General features: G+C 49.8%; 1 protein-coding gene across 1 annotated transcript in view; it reads left to right on the forward strand.

Moving 5' to 3' along the window:
• Positions 1-24,844, forward strand: part of ARL6IP1 (ARL6 interacting reticulophagy regulator 1) — a 58,003-nt gene that overhangs the window by 19,503 nt on the left and 13,656 nt on the right. The window contains exons 2-3 of the mRNA XM_082262266.1: positions 16,407-16,540; positions 24,313-24,432. Of these exons, the coding sequence (XP_082118392.1) occupies positions 16,407-16,540; positions 24,313-24,432 (254 nt within the window). The remainder of the gene's footprint in view (positions 1-16,406; positions 16,541-24,312; positions 24,433-24,844) is intronic.

Genomic DNA, 24,844 nt, shown 5'->3' on the forward strand with positions numbered 1-24,844 from the left:
GTTGTCTTGACGCACCCCTTACTTGGTGCGGCACAAAGATAAGGTGGTTCTTCGCCCCTGTCCGTCATTGTCTCTGATTTTCTTCTGAATGAGGACATTTTGCCTTCCCTGGATGTGGTTCAAGCTGTTCGGGTGTACCTGCCAGCTACGGAGTCTTTTAGGAAGTCCGACTCATTATTTGTGCTCACGGATGGGCCTCGGAAAGGGTTGTCCGCTTCCTCTGCGACCATTTCCAGATGGATCAGACAGACAGTGACTCAGGCCTAAGTTGGACTGATCTTTGGTTCTATGTGGAATCCTTCATCAAGCCTCCTTTTTTGAGCTTCTGGAAGTCTCTTATGTAAAGATGCTTACAATTTAAACGGTCTTTTTGATTGCAATTATTTTGGAATGCAGAATTGTGGCACTTTTCCACTGTGAGTACTGGCTTGGCTCGGTTTGCTTTTCCACTGCGTGGTACGAGTCGGCACCTTTCGGCACTGTATTGGCTCTAATCGGCTGCTTTTCCACTAAAGTAGTAAGTGGGTGGGATTACAACGATTCTATGACCAATCAGTGGCTAGTAGTGACAAACAAGGCTGCATGCAAAGGATTGTGGGATATGGTATAGGTACGGAACGCTTGGAACCACAACCGAGTTGGTACTGTTTAAGCGAGCCGTACCAAATCGTACCATGTAGTGGAAAAGCGCCAAAGCGAGCCAAACCGCTCCGTCCATGCAGTGGGAAAGTGCCATTGGTGAACTACAGGCTCTTTCTGTCAGTGAGTTCTTTATATCCATTTTTGATGACCACTTCGTTCTAAAAACCGATCCTGGGTTTCTTCCCAAAATATCCTCTAGTTTCCACAGGACCCCAGACATTAGCCTTCCCATTTATAAAAAGCCCTCCATTCGCTAAGAGGAGCTTTTTATTTGTCGTCTTACCTGAACGCCCCAAGGGACTTTAAAAAGTAATGCCCTGTTCATTCTGTTTTGTAGCAAAGATAAGCACAGGCATGCTTCCAAACCATCTATTTCCTGTTAGATTATGCTGTCTGTGAATTTTATAGGGTGATGCAAACCACTCCATTTTTAAATCTGCACTAAACTCTCTGAATCAACGTTTAAAGCGTTTATCCTAAAAAAAAAAAAAAAAAACCCTGGCTGATCCAGTTTCTGCCCCTCCTCCCTGTACACTGACCACGGTGTATCATGGCTGCTGAGCCCATACGCTGTGGTCAGCGTACGTGTCTCCGTCATCTGCAGCCACTGTCTTTTCTGACCTCCCCTCCCCACCTGTCTGCTCATCAGTGACCACCCCCTTCTCTCCTGCTCTCATAATTGTTTTAAAATGATCTGTAATAGAACACTAACTGCCCCTGTGCCTGTGTTATAGAAAAGAATATGCAATCTGTACCTAAATCCTAGCGATCACATGACCGCTTGGCTTTCTCTCCTTTTCCCCTTCTCCCTGGCTGATGTCAGCAGAGGAGAGATCTGAGGAGTCAGCTGAGTGCCGGGAGAAGCTCTGATTTAGGTACGGATCTGCATATATTTTCTATAACACAGGCACAGGAGCACTTAGTGTGCTATTACAGATGGGATTAGATCATTTTATATAAGTGGCTTAACAACCACTTTAACTTTTTTTTAATCCTTATGCTACTAGCATTGGTAAATGGATAGGAAGGTATATATTTACAGTACTTGTTAAATATTTCTCTTTCGTTCATTGATGGACACAGCTCCTGATTCTTCTTAACCGTTGGGATATACTGCCCCCTACAGGAGTAGGACACTAGGCAGGAAAAAGCTTGACTACACCGATGGGCAGTCCCAGGGGGTATATACACCCACTCTCATCTATAGGCACTATAGTTTTTTTTCTTTTTTCTGCCTAGTCCGGAGTAAGGACCATGTTCCTTGCTGGGATCTCTGGTCCTGGCAATTTTTTTCCTTTGAATGGAACCTATTTTTATCTCTGTTTTATTTTGTTCCTGTGAGAATCCACTGTCAATTGCCGGACTGGGCGGCGGACTGGATAATCTAGATCCAGAGGGTCCCCCTAGTCTGGTCAGCGCAGGCCTCAGCTTTGTACTAGTTTGGCCACGACAGTGGACAGAGGCTGGCCTGCGAGTTAAAGCTCTGGCGAAGTCGCATGCGACCTGGCATCAGCCTAAGTCGCAGCATTCCTCCTGGCCGACAGCCCCCCCCCCCCTATTTTTTAGGAGAAGGGTGGTCTTTCAGGAGTGGTGCCCACCCTGTTCCTGGTATGGTGAGTAACTTTCCCCCCTCTACCGCTAGAGGGTTTTGGGGTGGATGTGGGCCCCTCCTTGGGACGGTGGGACGCGGCCTACTCAGGCATGCGGCTAGCTTGGCAACCCTATTGGAAGGGGTGGCGCTGTGGGATCGGTTTATCTTTTATGGCAGCTGGCAGCCATGCCGCCATTATTGTGTAGGGCACCTGCCCTTTTTTAGAGCTGCAGGACCATCAAGGTACCCTGCCTGCGTGTCCGTGGCCCACTTAAGGGGGCTACTTCTTTTATGGTGGGGCGGGGAGGGCGAATTACCCCCCCCTGTATTTTTTTGCGGGATCCTGCTTGTTATGTTTTTTTCTCGGTGAGCTTGGTATATAGTGCTCCCCGCCCTCCACTACCTCATCTGTCATCAGATCTGGGTCTGGTCCGGTTGCTGAAGACGTGGCCCACCCTACAGGGTTGAGCCATGTTCCTGGTTCTACATGATGGTGAGGATGCTTTTCTACTTGCTTTGCGGTAGGTTCCCGTTTGACGAGTTACCTTCGGCGTGTTGTTTGACTAACTTGCTGGTCTGCCGCCCAGATTCCTCAGATGGCCTTATCCGGTCCCCCTTTTTTTCCCCCCTAAATTTTGAGTGTCATGGCAAAGACTGAGAATACTAGTGTACGTAGTATGTTGTGTGTGTGTGTTGTGTTTTTTTTTTTTTTTTTTATTATAAATTTGCAAAGATTTCAAACAAACTTCTTTCACGTTGTCCTTTTATAGGGTATTGTTTGTAGAGTTTTGAGGAAAATAAGAAGAATTGAATCAATTTTAGAACAAGGCTGTAACATACAAAATGTGGAAAAAGTGAAACACTGTGAATACTTTCTGGATGCACTGTATATGTGCATTGTCATTTCTCTATCGTTCATTGACAGACGCAGCCTCCATCTTCATTGGCCATTGGGTTATGCTGCAGGAGTAGTTCTAGGCAGGAAAAATGTTTTCTCTTACGTCCTCCGACAGTCGCCGCCTCTTCATATTCGTCACAATGGGGTATTTGACCTTTGCTCCGTAGGAGTAGCTAGTTAACAGAATATGTCAATATTAAAGCTTTTAACATATCCCACCCCCAGGGGGTGGTCCCCTCAGTCAATACCCTCCTACTTCCTGTATCCATACCTCAGTTTCATTGTCTAGCTTGTCAGGAGTAGCTGGATGTCTCTATGCTGGGGCATTTTGTCTCAGCCTTTATCTTCTTTTTTGATTTTATTTGAGTTTTTTTCTCTCTCTTTGCTTAGCTGTTACTTTTGTCAGCATTAGTTGGGTCTTCTGATGAAGAGGATCGCGCGGGCTGGGTCTCGGGCTGGCCCCCCTGGTCGCAGGTTGTGGGCCAGTGGCTTCTCAGCCTGCCATCGAGCGTTCAGTCAGGTATTTTTCCTGGCATATGTGAACGACCCATCCCTGTTTGCTGCAGGGATGCTATAGTGAGGTGGCTACCTCACTGGACGCCATGCGGTTTCGCACCGCAGTTCTGCTGCGTCCTGGCTGCGACTCTCCCTGTCCCATGTGCAGTGGCTTGATCGCTTGTGCGGGTTCCCCACGCCATTTAGGAGGTAAGTGTATCTGTGTGGGGACCTGTCTGTTTGGGGGGTGTCAGTCTGGGACTGTGTAACCCTGCCTCTGTTCACACTATTGGACTCCCTATCTGTCTTGGCTGCATTCTGTGGGCTGCAAGGAGGGGGGCTATGCTGCACGGTTTCTGTGTCAGACTGTGTGCTGCTTTTTTACTGTGTGACAGGCTGTATGCTGCGGGGCATGATTGGATCGTGTTTATGCATACATGAGGCGGCCGCTGCTGCGGTCCGCCATTTTCTTAATATACTGCACGTGTACTGGTGTTTTCACTGTATGTGGGGAGCGGCGTTTTCTGCGGCGATCGCTCCGGCCTCATGCTAACACTGCAGGCGGCCATTTTTTTTTGTAGCCTTCCATAGGCTTTAATAGAGCGGCCTGTATTGCATCACTTCCTTTTCCCTGGGCGCACCGATCGAGGCAGCAGCAGCAGTGGTCTCTCCAGGTTTTTTCCTCTCTATTCCTGTGATCCTTGCCTGAGTTTGTGCTTTTCCCTGTGGGGGTCGGCTTTGTGCTGGTGTGGTGTGCGGTGGGCTGCGCTCGCCGCGCTTTTAAAGGGGCAGTTACCCTTTGTTCTTCTGCAAACTTTTGGGGGCATGGATTCTCAGGAAAGCAAATTTCCTCTCACTTTGGTGGGAGGCCAAGGGGCTGCTGTTTTCCCCCCCAGGGGGTGATTTGGCTGCTGTTGTGGCTAACCTTGCTGCTCAGGTGCAAATGCTTGTGGCTGCTCAATCCACAAAACAGCCCAGAGTTTCAATTTCCTCTGATTCAGAGGGTGATGGTGATGGGGCTGCTATGGCTGGGGTCTCCTTACCGGGGTCCCGTTCCTCCCTGGATCTTGTGGGGTCTGAAGTGGAGGCTAAGGTTGAAGGGGTTGATAATTCCCCCCCTGGCTCGTCTGAAGAGCTTGCACTCATGCATGAATTGGTTGCTTCTATCAAACAAACACTGCGTTTGCAGGATGAGCCATGTCCTCCTGCTGTCCTGGCCTCTTATGGGACGCAGCGGAGACGCAAATCATCGCAGGCTTTTCCTTGCACTGAAGATTTTCAGCGTGCTGTTAGTGAACAATGGCGCAATATACGGAAGCCTTTTGCTGTGCCTAGTAGGTTCAAGCTGAGTTATCCTTTCACGCCCGCTACTGATGAACGTTGGTGTGTGCCACCTCCGGTGGATCACGTGGTGGCGGTTTTGAATAAGTCCACTGCGATTCCTGCTGAGGATACCCCGGTGTTTTGGGATGCCACGGACAGGAGGCTGGAGTCTCTTGCCCGTCATACTTATTCGGTTACCGGTTCTATGCTAAAAGCTATTTTTGCTTCACTTATGGCAGCTCAGGCGGTCGCGAATTGGACGCAGGTACTTCGGCGCGTCCTGGTGGCTGACTCTGCCCCTCCGGCGACGCTGGCTATGGTGGATCAAATCCATCAGGGAGTCATGTATTTGTGTGATGCAGACTTGGATATAGTCCCGTTGGCTGCACGTGTGCACAGCGTGGCGGTGTTGTCACGCCGCCTGGTTTGGCTGAAGTGTTGGTCTGTGGATCAATCTTCGCGAAAAACCTTGGCTAATCTACCCTATACCGGATCTCGCCTTTTTGGCGAATCCTTGGATACACTGATAAAAGGGATCACGGGTGGTAAGAGCACGCTCTTGCCCCAATCCCACAAGGCTAAGGTTGCTCCTGGTAAGAAGCATGCTTCTTTTCGACCCTCTCAGGGGTCCTTTCGTGCCTTTCGGTCGCATTATAAGGGCAAACCCTTCAAAGGTCAAGGCTCTCAAAAGAAGCCGTGGACAGGTAAGCAGAAGTCCGGCCAGTCCGGATCCGCTGCCCATAACAATGCGGCCTGAAGGGGCGCCCTCACCCAGTTCTGGGGTGGGGGGACGCTTGCTCGGTTTTCTTCAACCCTGGCTGGCCCGTGTTCGGGACAGGTGGGTTCAGGAAATCGTTCGATCTGGCTACAAGATCGAGTTTCTCTCTCGGCCGGAGAGCAGATTTTTTCCCTCAAATCTTCAACTGTCTCCGGAGCGTTTGCGGGATCTGCACCTGGCGGTGCGGGACCTGCGGGCTCAGGGAGTGGTGGTTCCGGTGCCTCATCGGGACAGATTTCGGGGGTTCTCTTCCAATCTGTTCACCGTGCCCAGGAAGGAGGGCAAGGTGCGTCCAATTCTGGACCTAAAGGCTCTGAACCGCTTTGTGCGGGTTCGCAAGTTCCGCATGGAATCCCTGCGGTCGGTGGTGGCTGCCCTGGTTCCGGGGGAATTCATGGCCTCCATCGACTTGAAGGATGCGTACCTTCAGATCCCCATTTTCGAGGGTCACCAGAGGTACCTTCGATTCGCAATTGCGGAGGATCATTACCAATTCGTGGCGCTACCTTTTGGTCTCGCTTCGGCTCCACGGGTGTTCACCAAGGTGCTTGCACCGGTTCTGGCTTTGTTGAGAGCCCAGGGCATCTCTGTCCTGGGGTATCTGGACGACATTCTGGTTCGGTCTGCAACCAGCCAGGGTCTGGTGAAGGACCTGTTCGTCACGATGCAGACTCTGCAGGAGTTTGGTTGGACGATAAACTTTCCAAAATCGACGCTGTGCCCGTCGGTTCGTCCACCCTACCTGGGTATGATTCTGGACTCGGTCCAGGCAAAGGTCTTCCTACCGGACGACAAACTCAGGACTCTTCAGGAAGAGGTCAGGTCCCTCAGGGACGTTCCGTGCTCGTCCATCCGGATGTGCATGCGCTGTTTGGGATTGATGGTCTCAGCTTTCGAGGCGATTCCCTTCGCCCAGTTTCACACGCGGGGTCTCCAAGCGGAGATCCTATCCAGGTGGGACGGGCGACCGCAATCTCTGGATCTCCGGATTTCGTTGAGTCATCACACCAGACGGGATCTTCTGTGGTGGCTCCAGTCCCCGACGGTGTCGGGGGGGCAAGTCTTTTCGTCCTCTCTCATGGACGGTGGTCACCACGGATGCCAGTCTGTCGGGCTGGGGTGGTGTTCTGGGCGTTCTGTCCGCCCAGGGAACTTGGTCGGAGGAGGAATCTTCCCTTCCGATCAACATTCTGGAATTACGAGCGATTAAATCTCTGCCTTTGACGTTGGACGGACAGGCTGCAGGGCCGTCCGGTTCGGGTGCAGGCGGACAATGCCACGGCGGTGGCCTACATCAACCACCAAGGGGGCACCAGGAGTGCCCAAGCGGCTCGGGAGGTGGCCGACATTCTGTCTTGGGCCGAGACGCACGTCCCGGTGATAACGGCGGTTCACATTCCGGGGGTGGAGAACTGGCAGGCGGATTATCTGAGTCGCCAGACCCTGGACCAGGGGGAATGGTCCCTCCACCCGGATGTCTTCCAGATGTTGTGCGCGAAGTGGGGTCTTCCGGAGGTGGACCTGTTCGTGTCTCGTCTGAACAACAAGGTGAAAAGGTTTGTGGCAAGGACGCGCGATCCTCGGGCAGACGCGTTGGTAGCTCCGTGGCATCAGTACCGACTGATGTACGCGTTTCCGCCGATTCAACTGCTGTCCAGGTTCCTTCGCAGGTTGAACTCGGAACCACACGCGGTGATTCTTGTGGCACCGGACTGGCCTCGCCGGTCCTGGTACACAGACCTCGTGAATCTGGAGGTCGACGCCCCGTGGCGTCTGCCTCTTCGAGAGGATCTCCTGTCTCAAGGACCGATATTCCATCCTGCTTTACAGTCGCTGGCTTTGACGGCCTGGCTGTTGAAATCGAGGTCCTGAAGGATAGGGGTCTCTCCCCTGAGGTCATTCACACTTTGATCAACGCGAGGAAGGTCTATTACCGTACTTGGAATGCCTATTTTGCCTGGTGTGAGTCCAGGGGGTATTCCCCTCGCACGTACTCGGTGTCTAGGGTGTTGTCCTTCCTTCAGACGGGTGTTGACCAGCGTTTGGCGTTGGCTACGAACAAGGGTCAGGTGTCTGCGTTGGCCGTTCTTTTTCAACGTCCTGTGGCATCTAACTCCTTGGTTAGCACTTTTGTTCAAGGGGTGCGACATCTAGTCCCTCCGAGGAGGGAACCTCTGCCTCCTTGGGACTTGAATCTTGTTCTGTCCGTGTTACAACGTGCTCCTTTTGAACAGATCAGGAAGATCTCGTCGTCTATGTTGTCCAAGAAGGTCGCCTTTTTGGTGGCGATCACTTCGGCTCGCAGAGTATCGGAGCTGGCAGCCTTGTCCTGCAGGTCTCCGTATCTGGTGCTCCACTTGGATAAGGTGGTCTTGCGACCTAACCCTTCTTTTCTTCCGAAGAGGATTTTGGAATTTCACCTCAATGAGGACATTGTCTTGCCTTCGCTCTGCGCGAAACCTAAACATCCGAAGGAGGTGGATTTGCACTCCCTGGATGTTGTTCGGGCGATCAGGGTTTACCTGAAATCGACTGAATCTTTTCGCAAGTCGGATTCCTTATTTGTCCTTCCAGAGGGTCCTCGGAAGGGCATGGCGGCGTCGGCTTCTACCATCGCCAAATGGATCAGACAGACCATTGAACAGGCATATGCTTTGAAGGGGAAAGTTCCTCCTATGCCTGTGAAGGCGCACTCTACCAGATCTCTGAGTACGTCTTGGGCCTGTCATCATCGGGCTTCTGTGGCCCAGGTGTGTAAGGCGGCGACCTGGTCGTCCGTTCACACCTTCTCAAAATTCTACAAGGTGGATGTTCAGGCATCGGCAGATGCTTCCTTTTGGCCGCAAGGTTCTTCGTGCGGCAGTTCTTTAAGGTCCCTTGTTTGGACCCTTGGCTGTTTGGGATGTGTTTTTTATCCCTAGGTTATTTGTTTTTTCCTGGGTTGTTGCTTCTGTTGAGCAAGTTTTTTCATGCTGCCCAGCTGGTTCCTTCCTTTTGGTAAGGTTCCTTTCTCTGATGTGGAGACGGCGTTGCCTTAGGCGCGGCTGCGTTTCCCACCCCTCATGTTTGCACTGCTTTGGGACGTCCCCATTGTGACGAATATGAAGAGGCGGCGACTGTCGGAGGACGTAAGAGAAAACGGAATTTTTGTAAAATCTTACCTGTAAAATTCCTTTCTCTGAGTCCTCTGACAGTCGCCGCCCCCGCTCCTCTTTTGGGGTTTATGTACCCTACTGCTATTCTACTGAAACTGAGGTATGGATACAGGAAGTAGGAGGGTATTGACTGAGGGGACCACCCCCTGGGGGTGGGATATGTTAAAAGCTTTAATATTGACATATTCTGTTGCCTAGCTACTCCTACGGAGCAAAGGTCAAATACCCCATTGTGACGAATGTGAAGAGGCAGCAACTGTCGGGAGGACTCAGAGAAAGGAATTTTACAGGTAAGATTTTACAAAAATTCCGTTTATTCTCCACGCCCATGGGGCTGTCCCCACAGGCATAACCCACACACCCTCTGCTCCAGCAAACCAGTTTGTTTCTGCCTAGAGAAGGAGTAGGACCTAGATTTCCTGTTGGGACTTCGGTCTCAGGTTTTTATTCTTTTCAGAATATTTTTTTTATTTCTCTTTACTCACTTTGCTAGCTAGTGTTCAGGGGGATCCTCCTTGTGATCTGCAAGCAATGTCGGCTGGGGTTTCGCACTGGATAATCTAGATCGTTAGGGTCTCCCCAGCCTGGCCTATGAGCTTGAGCAGGTTATAGTCCTGCACTAGGCCTCACCACGACGGTGCCCCTTTCCAGATGGGGACGAGCCTGCGAGTGGATGTCTTGCAGCGACGGAATGACCTGGAACACCCTGAGTTGCAGCGTACCCCTCGGCTGGCAGCACCCCCACTTCGGTCTGCCCGGAGCGGAGCCCACCCGGTCCATGGTATGGTGAGTAAATGTGCCCCCTTGGTGGTCTTGGGGGTATGTGGGCCCTCTCCTGGGGATAATAAGACCTGGACTTCCTAAAAGATACTCCTGGCCTTTCAGGTACCCGGCCCTGGGCCCTGTCTCCCTCTCCCATCCCCACAGGGGGCTATGTAACTGGGGTGCCTGGCACCCTGAGGGGGGGTGGCAATCATACCTGTTTCTTGCTGGGTCTGGTTGTAAATCCTTGAGGCCTTCAATTTGGGGGTCCCTGGCCGCATGGCACGCCGTGGGCGCCGCCATCTTAAGTGTGGGCAATGTATAATTTTTTTTCCCATTGACTTGTATGGGGCAGCCATTTTCCCTGTGCTTCCTATTTAATTGCATTGGCATCCATTTTTGTGTTGTCCTATTGAGCTACACAGGCAGCATGATCTTTCACATTCAGGTCAAGGTCACTTCCTGTGATTCTTCTTCTGGCTGCACAGTCCTATTCAGGAGGTTTTTCTCTGGAGGTGGTTCAGTACTGGGGTCTTTGTGGGCATACCCCTGCACACACTGCTGTCAGTGTATATTCAAGGGGGACTCCGCACACTGCTGCGATCGGCGCTTCTTAAAGTGACAGTACTCCGTTTTTCTGTTACATTGATTATGGAGTCCCAGGCTGCAAATTCACCCTCAGACCTGCTCAGTGCGACACCCGGACCGTCCAGATCGCAGTCCCTGGCCGCAATTTCAGCAGCTCTGGAAAGCCTGGCGACAAAAGTTGATTTTGTAATGAAAAAGGTTGCTAGCCGAAAACGGTCGCTGCCTTCTCCATCTTTGGTGGGGTCTTCTGATTCAGAGGCTGATATGGATGCCCCCCTATCTGAGGGGTCACTGTCCTCGCAATCGGATGGTGAAGAGGACCTGTCATCTTCAGCTGCAGCGCGGGAACGCACTCTGGGTGAAGCCCTGATTGCTTCAGTAAGGGAAACTTTAAAATTGGCAGATGAGCCCACGCCGGCAGGGACTCGGGTATCTTTTTGGCTCCCGCAAGACCCAAAAGTCGGGCTAGGTTTTCCCTTGTCCCGAGACTTTTCATGATATTGTTAATGATCAATGGCGGTGCATCAAGCACATGCTATTAGTGCCTAAGCGCTTTAAATGTCGGTATCCTTTTGCTGAAATGTTGGACTGTGTCGCCTAAGGTGGACCACCCAGTCTCCAGGTTGACCAAATCTACTATTTTGTCTGTGGAGGATTCCCCAGTTTTTATGGATCCGGTGGACAGGCGGGTGGAATCCCTTCCCCGCCATCTTCACGTATTGGCGGGTTCTATTCTAAAACCGGTTTTTGTATCGGTTTTGGTATCAGACGGTTACGGAATGGATTTAGGTTATGAAAGGGAACTTGGACCCTGATATAGTTCCCCCGTAGCTGATGGAACTTTTGGATCAAATGGCTCAGGCCCTGGTGTTTCTGTGTGATGCGTCCCTGGATGCGGCTCCCTTGGTGGCCAGAGTTTCGGCTGTGGGATTGCCCTCAGGCGCATGGTTTGGCGGAAGAGCTGGTTGGCTGACGAGGCTTCCAAGAAAGCCCTGATGATCTCCCTTTTCTGGGAGAGCGTTTCTTTGGCGACTCACTGGATGAGTTGATCAAGGGTCTGACTGGCGGGAAGAGTATGTATTCAAGTAAAAACAAAACCTCCTGCGCTTAAGTGCTGTCTGATGGAGTAGGAAGAGGTGCACTACAAACTCAGATGTAAAAAGAGCTGTTTGGTCTTGCTGCCCCCTTCAGGATCAAGGGTATCCAGAACCACTGGTAGAAAAGAAAAAGAAAAAAGAGGGGCGCACCGACAAGACTAGTGTGGTACAACACACATCAAGAATAGCATATACAGTCTCCAAGGTAGCCAGGTCCCAATAGTGACAAATGGGCATACAGATAGTCGCATGGGGCTGCTGTGGCTAGGCTGACGCGTTTCAGGGGCGAGCCCCCTTCCTCAGAGCCAGAAAAGATGCTGCATGCGGCAGCATCTTTTCTGGCTCTGAGGAAGGGGGCTCGCCCCTGAAACGCGTCAGCCTAGCCACAGCAGCCCCATGCGACTATCTGTATGCCCATTTGTCACTATTGGGACCTGGCTACCTTGGAGACTGTATATGCTATTCTTGATGTGTGTTGTACCACACTAGTCTTGTCGGTGCGCCCCTCTTTTTTCTTTTTCTTTTCTACTGGCGGGAAGAGTACGCTTCTTCCTCAATCCTCCAAAGGTAAAACGCCCTGTGCTAAGCGGGGACCTTCCTTTACCGCTCCTAGGCGGGGTTTTTTTCGCGCCTGCGGGGCGCAAGCTAAAGGTAAGCCGTTTGAAGCTTCAGGAGAGACTAAGAGGCACTGGAGCAAGCCCAAGGCCAGTCAGCCCGGTTCTGCAGGCAAGTCCTCTTCAGCATGAAGGGGCGCCCTCACCCGTTTCTGGGATAGGGGGACGTCTGCTTCTTTCAGGAACCCTGGACTTCCTTAGTTCAAGACAATTGGGTTTGCAAACTGATTTGTTCTGGGTACAAGATCGAATTTGGTCCCTGCCGGGGGGACAGGTTTCTTCAATCATATCTTCACCTGTCTCCAGAGCGTTTGAAAGATCTCCGGGAGGCTGTGCATGATCTCCTGGCTCAAGGAGTGATTGTGCCGGTTCCCCCCGCAGGAATGCTCTCAAGGTTTCTATTCAAACCTGTTCATGGTGCCCAGAAAGGACGCAAGGTGCGTCCAATCCTGGATCTCAAGGCTCTTAACTGCTTTGTGCGGGTGCAGAAGTTTCTAATGAAGTCCATTCGGTCGGGGGTGGATCCTTGAATCAGGGGGATTTTCTGGCCTCCGTCGATATCAAAGATGCGTATCTGCACGTCCCCATATTCGAGGGACATCAGCGATTTCTCTGCTTTGCGGTGGCAGAGGAGCACTTTCAGTTTGTGGCGTTACCCTTTGGTCTCGCCTCCATTCCCAGAGTTTTTACCAAGGTCCTGGCCCCGGTGCTGGCCTTGTTACTTCAGAGAGGAAATTCCATTTTGGGATATCTGGACGATCTCCTGTTGCGAGCAGACTCTCATTCGGATCTGTTGGACAACATCTCAATTAGAGTTCAGTCCCTTCAGGAATTCGGGTGGACGATCAATTTCAGGAAATCTACTCTGTTGCCATGCGTACGGGTCACTTATCTGGGGCTGACTCTGCACTGGCGAGGGTCTTTGTCCCCTTGGAAAAGCTACAGAAGTTGCAAAGAGCGATCAGGTTGCTGATGGAAACTGATCCGTCCTCCTTGCGGGCTTGCATGAGGGCCCTGGGCCTGATGGTATTAACCTTCGAAGCAGTCCTGTTTGCTCAGTCTCACTCGAGGCCTCCTGCAGAAAGAGAGATTCTGGCAAAATGGAACAGGGATCCTCCGTCATTGGACCAGAAGATTAGTTTGAGCTATCTCACGAAGTTGGCTTTATCCTGGTGTATCCAGTCAACGGCTTTATGTCAGGGCAAGTCCTTCCTGCTGCTCTTCTGGACGGTGGACACCACGAACGCCAGCCTGTCAGGCTGGGGTGGAGTACTGGGAAAGCTCTGTGCCCAGGGGACTTAGAGGAGTCTTCCTTGCCGATCAATATTCTGGAGCTCAGAGCAATCAAGCTTTGCCTGTTCCACTGGATAGGTCGGCTACGCGGGTCCCCGGTTCGGATACAGTCAGACAATGCCACAGCTGTGGCTTACATCAATCATCAAAGGGGCACCAATAGTGTCCTGGCGGCCAAGGAGATTCTTGTTTGGGTGGAAGACAATGTTCTGGCTCTTTCCGCAGTCCGGGTGTGGAAAATTGGCAAGCGGATTACCTGAGTCTTTGCAAATTAAGTCGCGCTAGTAGCGTGACTTAATTTGCAAATATTCGTTGGGTTGTGGTCACACTAGAAGTTGCTGCTGTTGAGTTTTTCCCTTTAGCGCGGTTATTTCCCTTTGGATTACCTGAGTCGTCAATTGCTGGATCAAGGAGAATGGTTCCTTCATCCCGAGGTGTTTTCATCTCCTGTGTGTCCGTTGGTGGACTCTGGACGTGGATCTGTTTGTATCTCGCCTCAACAGGAAAGTCCAGCGTTTTGTGGCCAGGTCTCGGGATCCTCTGGCCGACGCCACAGACGCCCTGGTGGCTCTTTGGAGCCAGTATTGGCTGATTTATGCCTTCCCTCCACTCGTACTCCTGTCGAGGTTTCTTTGGCGGGTGGCGGTGGAAGGCATTCCGGTGGCACCAGACTAGCCCCCGGCGGTCTTGGTACGCAGACCTGGTAAAAATGGTCGTAGATCCTCCATGGAGACTCCCTCTGCGGGAAAATCTGCTGTCTCAAGGACCAATCTTCCATTCTGCTTTACGGTCACTCACTTTAACGGCTTGGCTGTTGAAAGCTAGGTATTGAGGGATAGAGGCCTTTCTGACTCTGTGATTCCTACTCTTTTGAAGGACAGGAAACCGATGTCAAGGAAGAGCTATCATCGTACGTGGAAATCGTACATTTCATGGTGTGAATCGCTGCATCTGCACCTTCGCTTGTTTTCTATAGCTATAGTTTTGGCCTTTTTACAAAAAGGGGTTGAGCAGCGATTTTGGCTTTGGGCACTATCAAGGGCCAAATGTCGGCCTTGGCTATTTACTTCCAATGTCTGTTGGCTACTAATAGCTTGATTCGCACTTTTATTCAGGGGGTGCGTCATCTGGCTCCTCCAAGGAGATCCCTGTTGCCTCCGTGGGATCTCAATCTGGTTTTGTCCGTCTTCAAAGCCTCCTTTTGAGAATATTAGGGAGATTTCTCTGCTTTCTTTGTCGCAGAAGGTTGCCTTCCTGGTGGCTATTACTTCTGCTCGCAAAGTGTCCTGTCAATTATTTATTTATTTCAGGTACTTGTATAGCGCTGTCAATTTGCGCAGCGCTTTACATATACATTGTACATTCACATCAGTCCCTGCCCTCAAGGAGCTTACAATCTAAGGTCCCTAACTAGCATACATACATACACAGTAGGGCCAATTTTTTTTATACAGGATCCAATTAACCTACCAGCATGTCTTTTGGAGTGTGGGAGGAAACCGGAGTACCCGGAGGAAACCCACGCAGGCACAGGGAGAACTGTGCAAACTCCAGGCAGGTAGTGTCGTGGTTGGGATTCGAACCAGCGACCCTCTTGCTGCTAGGTGAAAGTGCTAACCACTACACCACTGTGCCGCCCACTGTCGTTCGCCTTATTTGGTGGTCCACAGAGATAAAGTGGTTCTCCGACCTAATCCGTCCTTCCTCCCTAAGGTGGTGTTGCATTTTCATCTCAATGAAGACATTGTGTTTGCCTTCCTTTATGTCCTAAGGCTAAGCATCCCAAGGAATTTGCCTTGCACTCTTTGGATGTGGTTCGGGCGATAAAGTTTTATCTGATGGTTACGGAGTCTGTTAGGAAACAGACTCTCTCTTTGTCCTTACGGACGGATCTTGAAAAGGTTTGGCTGCATCTGTTGCGACCATATCAAGATGGATCAGGCAGATGGTTGTTCAGGCTTATTCACTCAAGGGTCAGGTTCTTCCTTTCCCTGTGAAGGCACATTCTACTGGGGCGCTGAGTGCCTCTTGGGCTTTTCGCCATCAGGCCTCTGTTGTACAAGTTTGTAAGGCAGCGACTTGGTCGTCTGTGCACACTTTTACAAAAATTCTACAAGGTGGATTTGTTGGCATCTTTTGGCCGCAAGGTTTTGCAGGCTGCTGTTTCATAAGAGAATGTTTGTTTGTTTGTTTCTCTTAGGGGTTTTTTCACCTGGGTGAGCTCCTGTTGTTTTGTTTGAGCTTCATGTTACCCAGTTGGCTAAGTTTTTTTTTTTTTTTTTTTTTTTTAGCCTTTTGGAGGTTGCGTTACTATCAGGTTGCGTTCTTCCCACCCCTCATACCTACATTAATGGCTAATGAAGATGGAGGCAGCGTCTGTCAATGGACGATAGATAAAACAAGTTTTTTGTAAGATATTACCGTAAAAACTGTTTCTCTGAAGTCCATTGACAGATACAGCAACCCACCCCCCACCCCCCTCTGATATGGGGATGTTTTTTTTCTCTTCTTCACTGCTTGCAACTAAACTGGTTTGCTGGAGCAGAGGTTGTGTGGTGTTATGCCTCTGGGGACAGCCCCATGGGCGTGGAGATTTAAATTTTAGCAGCATAACCCAATGGCTAATGAAGATAGAGGCTGCGTCTGTCAATGGACTTAAGAGAAACAGATTTTACGGTAGAGCTTACAAAAATCTTGTTTTTACCTAATTGCACAGTAAAAGATTCACCTACCTGTAGCACATCACAACACAATATGTGAATGCTCTGTCCATTGTGTTGCATTGCCAAAGAGAGGACAGGTACTTTTTTTTACTGTAGTTACATACTCAAAGTGAATGGTTTGCCTTCAATTTAATGAATGTCAGCGCAGGAAAACATGTTGTCCCTGTACTGTGCCAGATGGCTATAGCTTATACCTTGCTTGTGTGGCCTGTCTGGCACCACAGATACCCTTTAGTAACCTTACCAGTCCAGCATTACTTTACCACATGCTTGGATCAATGTGTATTCTTCAGTGGAAAGCCAGTCTTCAGCTGGCAGTTTGTCTTTTGAAGTGAATCGGAGCCATGCATGTTTGGGTAGCACTAATTACTTTGTAAAGATTTTCCGAGTGGCTTTCTTCTATTCTTGAAGGTCCCCCTGGAATAACCACAAACTTATCTATTGCAGGCTGCAGAGACTGCTAGCCTGGAGGAGCATTTTCATGGATGGGGTGAAGTGGTCCTGCTCTCAGATCGTGTCCTTCGCTGGGAGAAGCCATGGTTTCCAGCTGCTACAATGGGAACAGTGTCTTTTATCTTCCTGTAAGTATATATACCTGGAGCATCTGCTTTTGCATTGAATATGAAATATTTATATAGCCCATGCAAATCTGCAGGCAGGCTTCATTCACACTAGAGGTAGTGGGGTGGCAAAAACTGGCAATTGATCTGCATTCCACTGCAGATTGCTTTTTAGAGGGCCGTAGAGTCTGCCAATCATGTAAAAACTGCCTTTTAGAGTTTCAATTTGGTAATAATTTAATTAATGTACCCTAACTGACTATTTTAACCACTTAACGCAAACCGACGTAGGTCTACATCGGCTGCATTTGTTGTACCGGGGTGATGCTTGCAGCTAGTGGCATCACCCCGGTATTAATTTTTAGAGCCGGCTGTCGGCTTTCCAGCGGTAATGACCGTTGTGGCTCGAGAGCAGCTCGATCATTACCCCCAGTGAGTGGGAGGGGACGCCTCCTTCCTTGGCTCTGCCTGGGTCTCCCATCTGCCGGCTGGCTGGAGTCCCTATCAAAGCCACATGCGGCTTTGATCGGGTCTCTGACGTAACCTGGTGGCGGCATCCATGACGTCATGTCCGGGTTACTCGGCTGCTAAAGGCACCAAATTTATAAAAGTGACAGTATTCAAAAATGCAGTTTTCGGCATTTTGAATACATAAGAAGAGTACTGGAGGGGTCTAGGGTCTTTTAGACCCCCGATCCCTCCATAAAGAGTACCTGTCACTGCATATTGCTGTCACAAGGGATGTTTACATTGCTTGTGACAGCAATAAAAGTAATCAGATTTTTTTTTTTTTTTTAAACCTGTGCTAAAATTACAAAAATTAATAAAATAGGGGGAAAAAAAAATCAAAAATTTTGAGCCGCCCCGTCGCGGTGAGCTCACACACAAAAGATAACATATACGAAGTCGCGCCTGCAAATTAAATCGCTGTTCAAACCACACATGTGAGATATTGCCGCGATCGCCAGAGCGAGAGCAATAATTTAGAAAAAAGAGCTACTCTCTAACTCTAAACTAGTAACCGTTAATTTTTAAAGCGTCGCCTATGGAGATTCTTTTTACTGTAGTTTGTCGCCATTCCATGGGTGTGCGCAATTTCAAACCGTAACATGTTGGGTATCTATTTACTCGACGTGACATCTTTCGCAATATACAAAAAAATGGGCTGACTTTACTGTTTAGTTTTTATTAAATGCAGTGAAATGTAATTTTTCCAAAAAATGGCGTTTGAAAGACCGATGCGCAAATACCACGTGACAAAAAATATTGCAATGACAGCCATTTTTTTTCCCCAGAGTCTTTTGGTTAAAAAAAAAAAAAAAAAAAAAATATATGTATATGTTTGGGGGTTCTAATTAATTTTTCTAGCAAAAAGTACTGATTTTAACTTGTGAACACCATTTGTCAAATATAGGCTTGGTCCTTAAGTGGTTAACGATGCCCACACTCCCTTGCTAGGGGAACTGGAAAAGTGGGTAGTCTGAAAAGTGGGTAGTCTGTTATCTGCGTTTTTTTCACAGCTTGCAGTAAAGAATTTCAGAGTGTAATTTAAGTGTACTGTATTTATGCCCAATTTTTTTAGTTTTGGATAAAACAGGAAAAGTGGTGTTTGGGGTTGGTTTTTTTTGTATCCCTGCCAGGTTATGCTGATTTCTGGGGCTCTGTTAGTAATTTCCCCTCACTTTCTTTTCTGGGGATGAAGTTTTACCAGATGGGGAAGTAAGGGAAAATCTTCAAAAGGGGAAACGAGACCAAAATCAGCTGACAGTAGTTCCCCCCCCCCCCCCCCCCACAAAGGAAAAGGATTTGGCTGTACACATTTCTCTCTTTTAAACTGGTAGTCAACTGTGAAGTTGCCTTCTTACTTTAAGGAGTTGTAAAGTCAGGAAGGTTTTTTTTTTTTTTTTTTTTTTTTTTTTTATTTTTTTTATTTTGATGCATTCTTTGCATTAGGATAAAAACCCTTCTGTGTGTAGCAGCCTCCCCAGCACCCCCTAACACTTACCTGAGGTCCTTTTCTGTCCAGCATTGCCCACGAGTCCTCAGCTGTCAGGGACTCTCCCTGATTGGCTGGGACACAACTATTGGCTCCCGCGATTGTCACTTAAAATTGGCCAATCAGGAGAGAGGGGGGCGTGGCTGAAGAGCAGTCTAAATGGACACACGGAGCTGCAGCTCGGCTCGGGTGCCCACATACCAAGCTGCTGGCTGTGGGGGCACTCGGTAGGAGGGAGGGGCCAGGAACAGCAACTAGGGACCCAAGAGGAGGATTAGGGCTGCCCTGTGCAAAACCCAACTGCACAGAGGAGGTAAATATAACATAACATGTTTGTTATTTTTCTTACGTCCTCCGACAGTCGCCGCCCCTCAAATAGTCTTCACCAATGGGTATTGACTTCCGCTCCGCAGGAGTAGCTAGGCATAAAACTTGTTAGAAACAAAAGCTTTTAGCATAGACACACCCATGGGGGCTGTCCCACTGATCAATACCCCCCCTGCAGTAAGCCATCCCAACTCAGTTTGTCTCTGCCTAGCGTTAGGAGTAGATAGGCTTCTCTGTGCTGGGGCTACAGTCTCAGCCTTCTAATCTTTTCTTATGATTTTTATTTGCAAGAATGTCTGTCAGTTTTTTCTTTGCTTTACTAGCTGTTTATTTTGTCAGCTTTTAGTTTTAGTCGATCTTCGGATGAAGATGGATTTTGCGGAGCTGGAAATCGGACTTGCCGCCCTGGCTCTCCAGGGCAGAGGGTCAGAGGGATCCCCAGCCCGCCATTGAGCGTTCGGCTATGGTTCGCCCTGGCGCTATAAACGACCCATCCCTGTTCGCAGCAGGGATGCAGCCTGTGAGGTGGCTACCTCACTGGACGCATATGCGGTTGCATGCTGCAGTGTCCTGCGTTTTGGCTAACGGCATTCCCTGTCATCTGAGGACAACGGCTTTCCGTTTAATAGAGGCACCCCACGCCATCCGGTACAGGTAAATACTTTTCTGTGTGGGGCCTCTGTCTGGGGTGGCAGTCCTGTGTTGCTGTGTGTCCCCTCATGTTTGTGGGGCTCCCTGATGCGATCCCTGCGTGGGGTCTTTTTTTTTTTTAGTGCACTGCTAGCGCTGTGTGGTTTTGGGGGCCCCTCTCCTGTGTCACTTTCAGTGTTTGGGAGGTGCAGACTGTGTGTGCGGCGACCGCGCGGCCTGCCATTTTGGATGTGGGCAGCATATCTGGCTTCACTATGGGCTTTGCAACCGCTTGCTATGTAGTGTTTTGGCGCCGTCCGGCGCCATCTTGTGTGTGGCAGGACGATCGTTCCGAGCACATGTCGGCGGCCATCTTGCCGAAGCCTCCCATTACTTTCTATGGGCAGCAATTTTCCCTTAGCCTTGCAGCATATAGTTCAGCCTCTGGTGACCTCACTTCCTTTTCCCCTGGAGCAGCGATTGGTGTGGTAACACTCTGTGGGGCTCTGCAGGCTGTCTCTTCCATATCTCTCTGTTTTTATCCTTTCTGACTCAGTTTTGTCCCTTTTTGGGGAGTCTGTGTACACATTGTATTTAGTGGTGGGCTGTGCAATCCGCAGCGCTTTTAAAGGGCCAGTACTTTTTTGTCATTGTTTTGCAATGGAATCTCAGGACAGCAAATTCCCCCCAGCCTTGGTGGGGGACCCCAGTTCTGCTGAACCCCCCATTATACCTAATTTGGCCGCTGTGGTGGCGACTTTAGTGTCAAAAATGGAGATGCTGATGGCTGTACGAGCTGCTAGGAAAAGGCCTAGACTATCTTTCTCCTCTGATTCAGATGGTGATGTGGCTGCTGTGGCTGGCGTGCCCTTTTCAGGGTCTCGCTCGTCCCTGGACCCGCTGGGGTCTGAGGGGGAGGTGGAGGGGGTAGGTGATTCTCCCCTGGGGTCGCCTGAACGCGCAGCTATGGATGCGTTGATTTCTTCTGTAAAAGAAACACTACATTTGGAGGATGACCCCACTCCTCCGGGCATTGTGTCCTCTTTTGGTACACATAGGACCCGCAAGTCGGCGCAGGTTTTTCCCTGCCCCGCTGAGTTTCATCACACTGTGAATGAACAATGGCGCGGTTTAAACGCCCTTTTACGGTGCCTAATGGGTTTAAACTGCTTTACCCCTTTGCGCCTTCTACGGATTCGCACATCCCCATTTTCGAGGGTCATCAGGGGTACCTCCGGTTTGCCATAGCGGAGGACCACTATCAGTTCGTAGCGCTACCTTTCAGCTCCAAGGGTCTTTACCAAAGTGCTGGCGCCTGTTCTGGGCCTGCTGAGAGCACAGGGCATTGCGGTCTTGGGATATCTGCACAATCTCCTGTTAAGATCGAGTGCCAGTCAGAGCCTGCTGCGCAATCTGTCCACTACAGTACAGACACTCCAGGAGTTCAGGTGGACCATCAACGTACAGAAGTCGACTTTGTCTCCTTCGGTTCGTCTTCCCTATCTGGGAATGGTTCTGGACTCTGCTCAAGCCAAAGTGTTTCTGCCGGAGGACAAGTTCCGGACCCTACAGGACAAGATCAGGTCCCTCAGGGACAACCAATCCTCATCACCTGCATGCGGTCCCTGGGACTGATGGTATCAGCCTTCGAGGCGGTACCCTTTGCTCAGTTTCACACATGGTCTCTTCAAGCGGAGATCCTGGCCAGGTGGGACAGACTATCTCAGTCCTTGGATCTGAGTGTCTCGTTGAGTCACCGGACCAGAAGGTATCTTCTGTGGTGGCTTCAGTCCCCTGGGGTGTCGGAAGGAAAATCCTTCCGTCCGTTACTGTGGACAGTGATTACCACTGATGCCAGCCTGTCGGGCTGGGGTGGAGTACTGGGCAATCTGTCTGCCTAGGGCACTTGGTCGGAGGAGGAATCCTCCCTTCCGTTCAACATATTGGAATTGAGAGCGATCAAACTCTGTCTCTTCCAGTGGTCGAATCGACTTCGGGGCCGTCCCGTTTGGGTACAGACGGACAATGCGACCGCGGTGGCTTACATAAACCACCAAGGGAGCACCAGAAGTGCCCGGGCGGCCCGGGAGGTGACCGACCTTCTGTCTTGGGCCGAGACTCATGTCCTGGCGATTTCGGCAGTTCACATTCTGGGTGTGGAGAATTGGCAGGCCGATTTCTGAGCCGCCAGACCCTGGATCAGGGGGAATGGTCCCTACACCCGGAGGTCTTCCAAATGCTGTGTGTGAGGTGGGGATCCCACGACGTGGATCTGTTCGCGTCTCGGCTAAACCACAAGGTGGAAAGGTTCGTGGCAAGAACACGCGATCCTCGGGCGGACGCCTCGGATGCGCTGGTGGCCCCTTGGCATCAGTATCGTCTGATGTATGCCTTTCCTCCGATTCAGTTGTTATGCAGGCTGGCCTCGGAACCGAACTTGGTGATTCTAGTGGCACCGGACTGGCCACGCCGGTCCTGGTACGCTGACATCCTTCACCTAGCAGTCCCGACTGCCGATGCGAGAAGATCTACCGTCTCAGGGACCGATCTTCTATCCTACTTTACAGTCGCTGGCTTTAACGGCCTGGCTGTTGAAAGCCAAGTCCTGAGAGACAGGGGTCTCTCCTCAAGAGGTCATTCCTACTTTGATCACGGCTAGAAAAGCCTCGTCTGGTAAGATTTATTACATTTATTACCGTACCTGGAAAGCTTATTTTGCCTGGTGTGAGTCCAGGGGGTTTTCTCCTCGCTCCTACTCGGTGACGAGAGTGTTGGCTTTCCTCCAGACTGGTGTGGACCAGCACCTGGCGCTGGCCACGATAAAGGGCCAGGTATCTGCACTGGCTGTTCTTTTTCAACGCCCTGTGGCGTCTCATTCCTTAATTCGCACCTTCATTCATGGTGTGCGACATTTGCGCCCTCCCCGGAGGGAGCCTTTGCCTCCATGGGACTTGAACTTGGTTCTGTCCGTGTTACAGCGTTCTCCCTTTGAAAACATCCGGGAGATATCGTTGCCTCTGCTGTCTAAGAAAGTTGCCTTTTTAGTGGCGATCACTTCAGCTCGCAGGGTGTTGGAGTTGGCGGCGTTGTCTTGCCGCTCTCCTTACCTGGTGGTTCATAAAGATAAGGTAGTCTTGCTACCTAATTCGTCATCTCTCCCTAAGGTGGTGTCTGACTTTCACCTTAATGAGGACATTGTTTTGCCTTCGCTCTGTGCGAAGCCTAAGCATCCTAAGGAGGTTGCGTTGCATTCCTTTAGATGTTGTCAGGGCGATCAGGGTTTACCTGTCGTCCACTGAATCCTTTCTGAAATCTGATTCCCTCTTTGTCCTTCCTGAGGGACCTCGGAAGGGCATGGCTGTGTCTGCGGCGACCATTGCCAAATTGATCAGACAGACGATTGTCCAGGCCTATGCTTTGAAGGAACGGGTTCCGCCCTTCCCTGTTAAGGCGCACTCTACCAGATCAATTAGTACGTCCTGGGCCTACCGGCATCAGGCCTCGGTGACCCAGGTGTGCAAGGCTGCGACTTGGTCGTCGGTGCACACCTTTTCCAAATTCTATAAGGTTGATGTTCTGGCATCAGCTGATGCCTCCTTTTGGCCACAAAGTTCTCAGTGCTGCAGTGCCATAGAGGACCCTTGTTTTTTTGTGGGTCCCTGGCTGTTGGGGTGTTTATCCCCTGGGTTATTTGTTTTCCTGGGTTGTTGCTCTTGTTGAGCCTTTTCTGTTGCCCAGAAGGTTCTCTTACTGTGCGTGTAAGGTTCCTTTCTCTGATGTGGGTACTGCGTTGCCTTTTCTACGGTTGCGTCTCCTACCCCTCATGTCTACACTGTTTTGGGACATCCCATTGGTGAAGACTATTTGAGGGGCGGCGACTGTCGGAGGACGTAAGAGAGAACTGAATTTTTGTAACCTCCTTACCGTAAAATTCTTTTGAGTCCTCCGACAGTCGCCGCCCCCGCCGCTCTTTTGGGGTTTTTTATTGTACACTTACTGCTATGCTACCAAACTGAGTTGGGATGGCTTACTGCAGGGGGGTATTGACCAGTGGGACAGCCCCCATGGGTGTGTCTATGCTAAAAGCTTTTGTTTCTAACAAGTCTTATGCCTAGCTACTCCTGCGTAGCGGAAGTCAATACCCATTGGTGAAGACTCTTTGAGGGGCGGCGACTGTTGGAGGACTCGGAGGAAGGAATTTTATGGTAAGATTTTACAAAAATTCAGTTTTTTGTAAAGTCGTTTTTTTTTTTGGTTTTTATTTAATCACTTTAATGGAAACTAACCATAAGCATTAAAGCCATTGGATGTGAAGACCACTAGAGTTTATAGCAGGAGAGGTTAGTGGTGGCAGCCTATATAATCTGTCAGTACACATTTTCTCTAGAAAGCCAAAGTATGACCTCAGTGATTTCAGCACTGAGATCCACCATATGATTAAGTCATTTCCTGTCCTCTGCAGTTGCCATTACTATTATGAAACAGAAGATGGAAGTATATGTGTGTTTTGTGTGTATATGTACATGCTTGTGTGTTTATAATTGTATTTGGTATAATAAAAGATAAGGATATCAGAAGCATGGCGAGGAAAATTGGTGGAAATTTTGAGCATGCTTGCATTTATTTCATAAATACAAACAAAGGGAACAGACAATTTAGATGTGTCTGCTTAGTGTGTGACCCACTTTCAACATTTAGAAGATTGGTGATTTTGAAGATTTGGAGCACAGAAAAAGTAGCTTGCCTTCATCCTTTCAGTGAATGTTCTATGCAGTACATTTCTGTGTTTTTAGATTTTTCCTTTATTGTATCTTTTTTTTTTTTTCTTTTTTTTTTTAAGGATGATCTATTACCTGGATCCTTCAGTTCTTTCTGGTGTATCCTGTTTTGTTATGTGCCTATGCCTGGCTGACTATCTTGTCCCCACATTGGCTCCCAGAATTTTCGGCGCCAACACATGGTTTGTATTTCTTCTGCCATTGTAATATGCATTGATAAAAGTAACCCAACTACATGTGATATTTCCCAGTTGATTTAGGTTGAGTACATGAATTTTAGTGTTTAAACCTTCTGCCACCCGTGCTATAGCCGAAAGACGGCTACAGCGCGGACCTAAACTGCCAAGAGGGCGTACATTGATGTCCTCCCGTGCACGAGCGGCCTGTGTGCTCCCTGCGGAGCGCGCCCGGGTCGCTCTGTGATCAGTGAGTCCATGAGACTCGCCTTATCACAAATCGGAGTAAGGGGGCAATCCCGCCCCCTTACCACGTGATCAGCTGTCAGCCAATGACGGCTGATTATGTGAAGTAAACGGCAGCCGGCAATCAGCTATTTTTTTTTTTTCTCCTCACACTGTCAGTGTGAGGAGACAA

The sequence above is a fragment of the Pelophylax lessonae genome (assembly GCF_965119305.1).
Source record: "Pelophylax lessonae genome assembly, chromosome: 6".
NCBI lineage: Eukaryota > Metazoa > Chordata > Amphibia > Anura > Ranidae > Pelophylax > Pelophylax lessonae.